This window comes from Littorina saxatilis, linkage group LG12 (assembly GCF_037325665.1).
Source record: "Littorina saxatilis isolate snail1 linkage group LG12, US_GU_Lsax_2.0, whole genome shotgun sequence".
Classification (NCBI taxonomy): Eukaryota; Metazoa; Mollusca; class Gastropoda; order Littorinimorpha; family Littorinidae; genus Littorina; species Littorina saxatilis.
Window position 1 is genome coordinate 62,169,112 of NC_090256.1, and position 624 is coordinate 62,169,735.

Consider the following 624-nt stretch of genomic DNA (forward strand, 5'->3'; position numbering starts at 1 on the left):
TGGGGAACCGATGAAGACCTGTGCCTAACTTGCCAGTTCATAACATCAGCAGACCTCAGACTAAGAGTGACACAACGGTCGAACGCTGAAGAAGAAGAAGATTCCATAATCTTTTAGAGTTATTCTACAATTTCCACGCTATGAATTACTTTTCGGCGTTTTGCCAACTCAAACAACATCCCTGAAAGAACCATAATTACACGTAGGACCTGACTGAAGTACAATGTACACGTATACTTACCAACGGTAAAGAGAAGCATGGTGGCGCGCTGCTGTCGGCATGTGAAGTAAATGCAACCGTGTGCCGTTGAAAAATTGTTCCTAAAGTAAAATCCTGACTTTGACAAGAAAGTAGAACTCCTTATCTTCTCTGCTCGTTTCTTGCTATTTCAATCTCGATTTCTTATTGTCTTTTTTTTTGTGTTTTGTTTTATCAGTGGCATTCATGTGTGGGTGTGCTTTTGCGCATTTACTGTGATGCAAGGTTCAAACCAATGGAAGTTTCACATATGTTAGATAATGTTATCAAAGTCTCTTTCTCTCTCTGTCTTTCATGGCAAGTACACACACACATACAAACTATAACCTTGTTACCCATCGAAGGTGTATGTGTGTATATGTGCG

The 624-nt window shown here is 40.1% G+C and overlaps 1 protein-coding gene across 1 annotated transcript in view; it reads right to left on the minus strand.

Annotated features, from left to right (window-relative positions):
* LOC138982478 (uncharacterized) overlaps window positions 1-381 on the minus strand; it is a 28,708-nt gene extending 28,327 nt beyond the window's left edge. The window contains exon 1 of the mRNA XM_070355775.1: window positions 242-381. Within this exon, the coding sequence (XP_070211876.1) occupies window positions 242-260 (19 nt within the window). The 5' untranslated portion in view covers window positions 261-381. The remainder of the gene's footprint in view (window positions 1-241) is intronic.
* Between the last annotated feature and the right edge of the window lie 243 nt (window positions 382-624).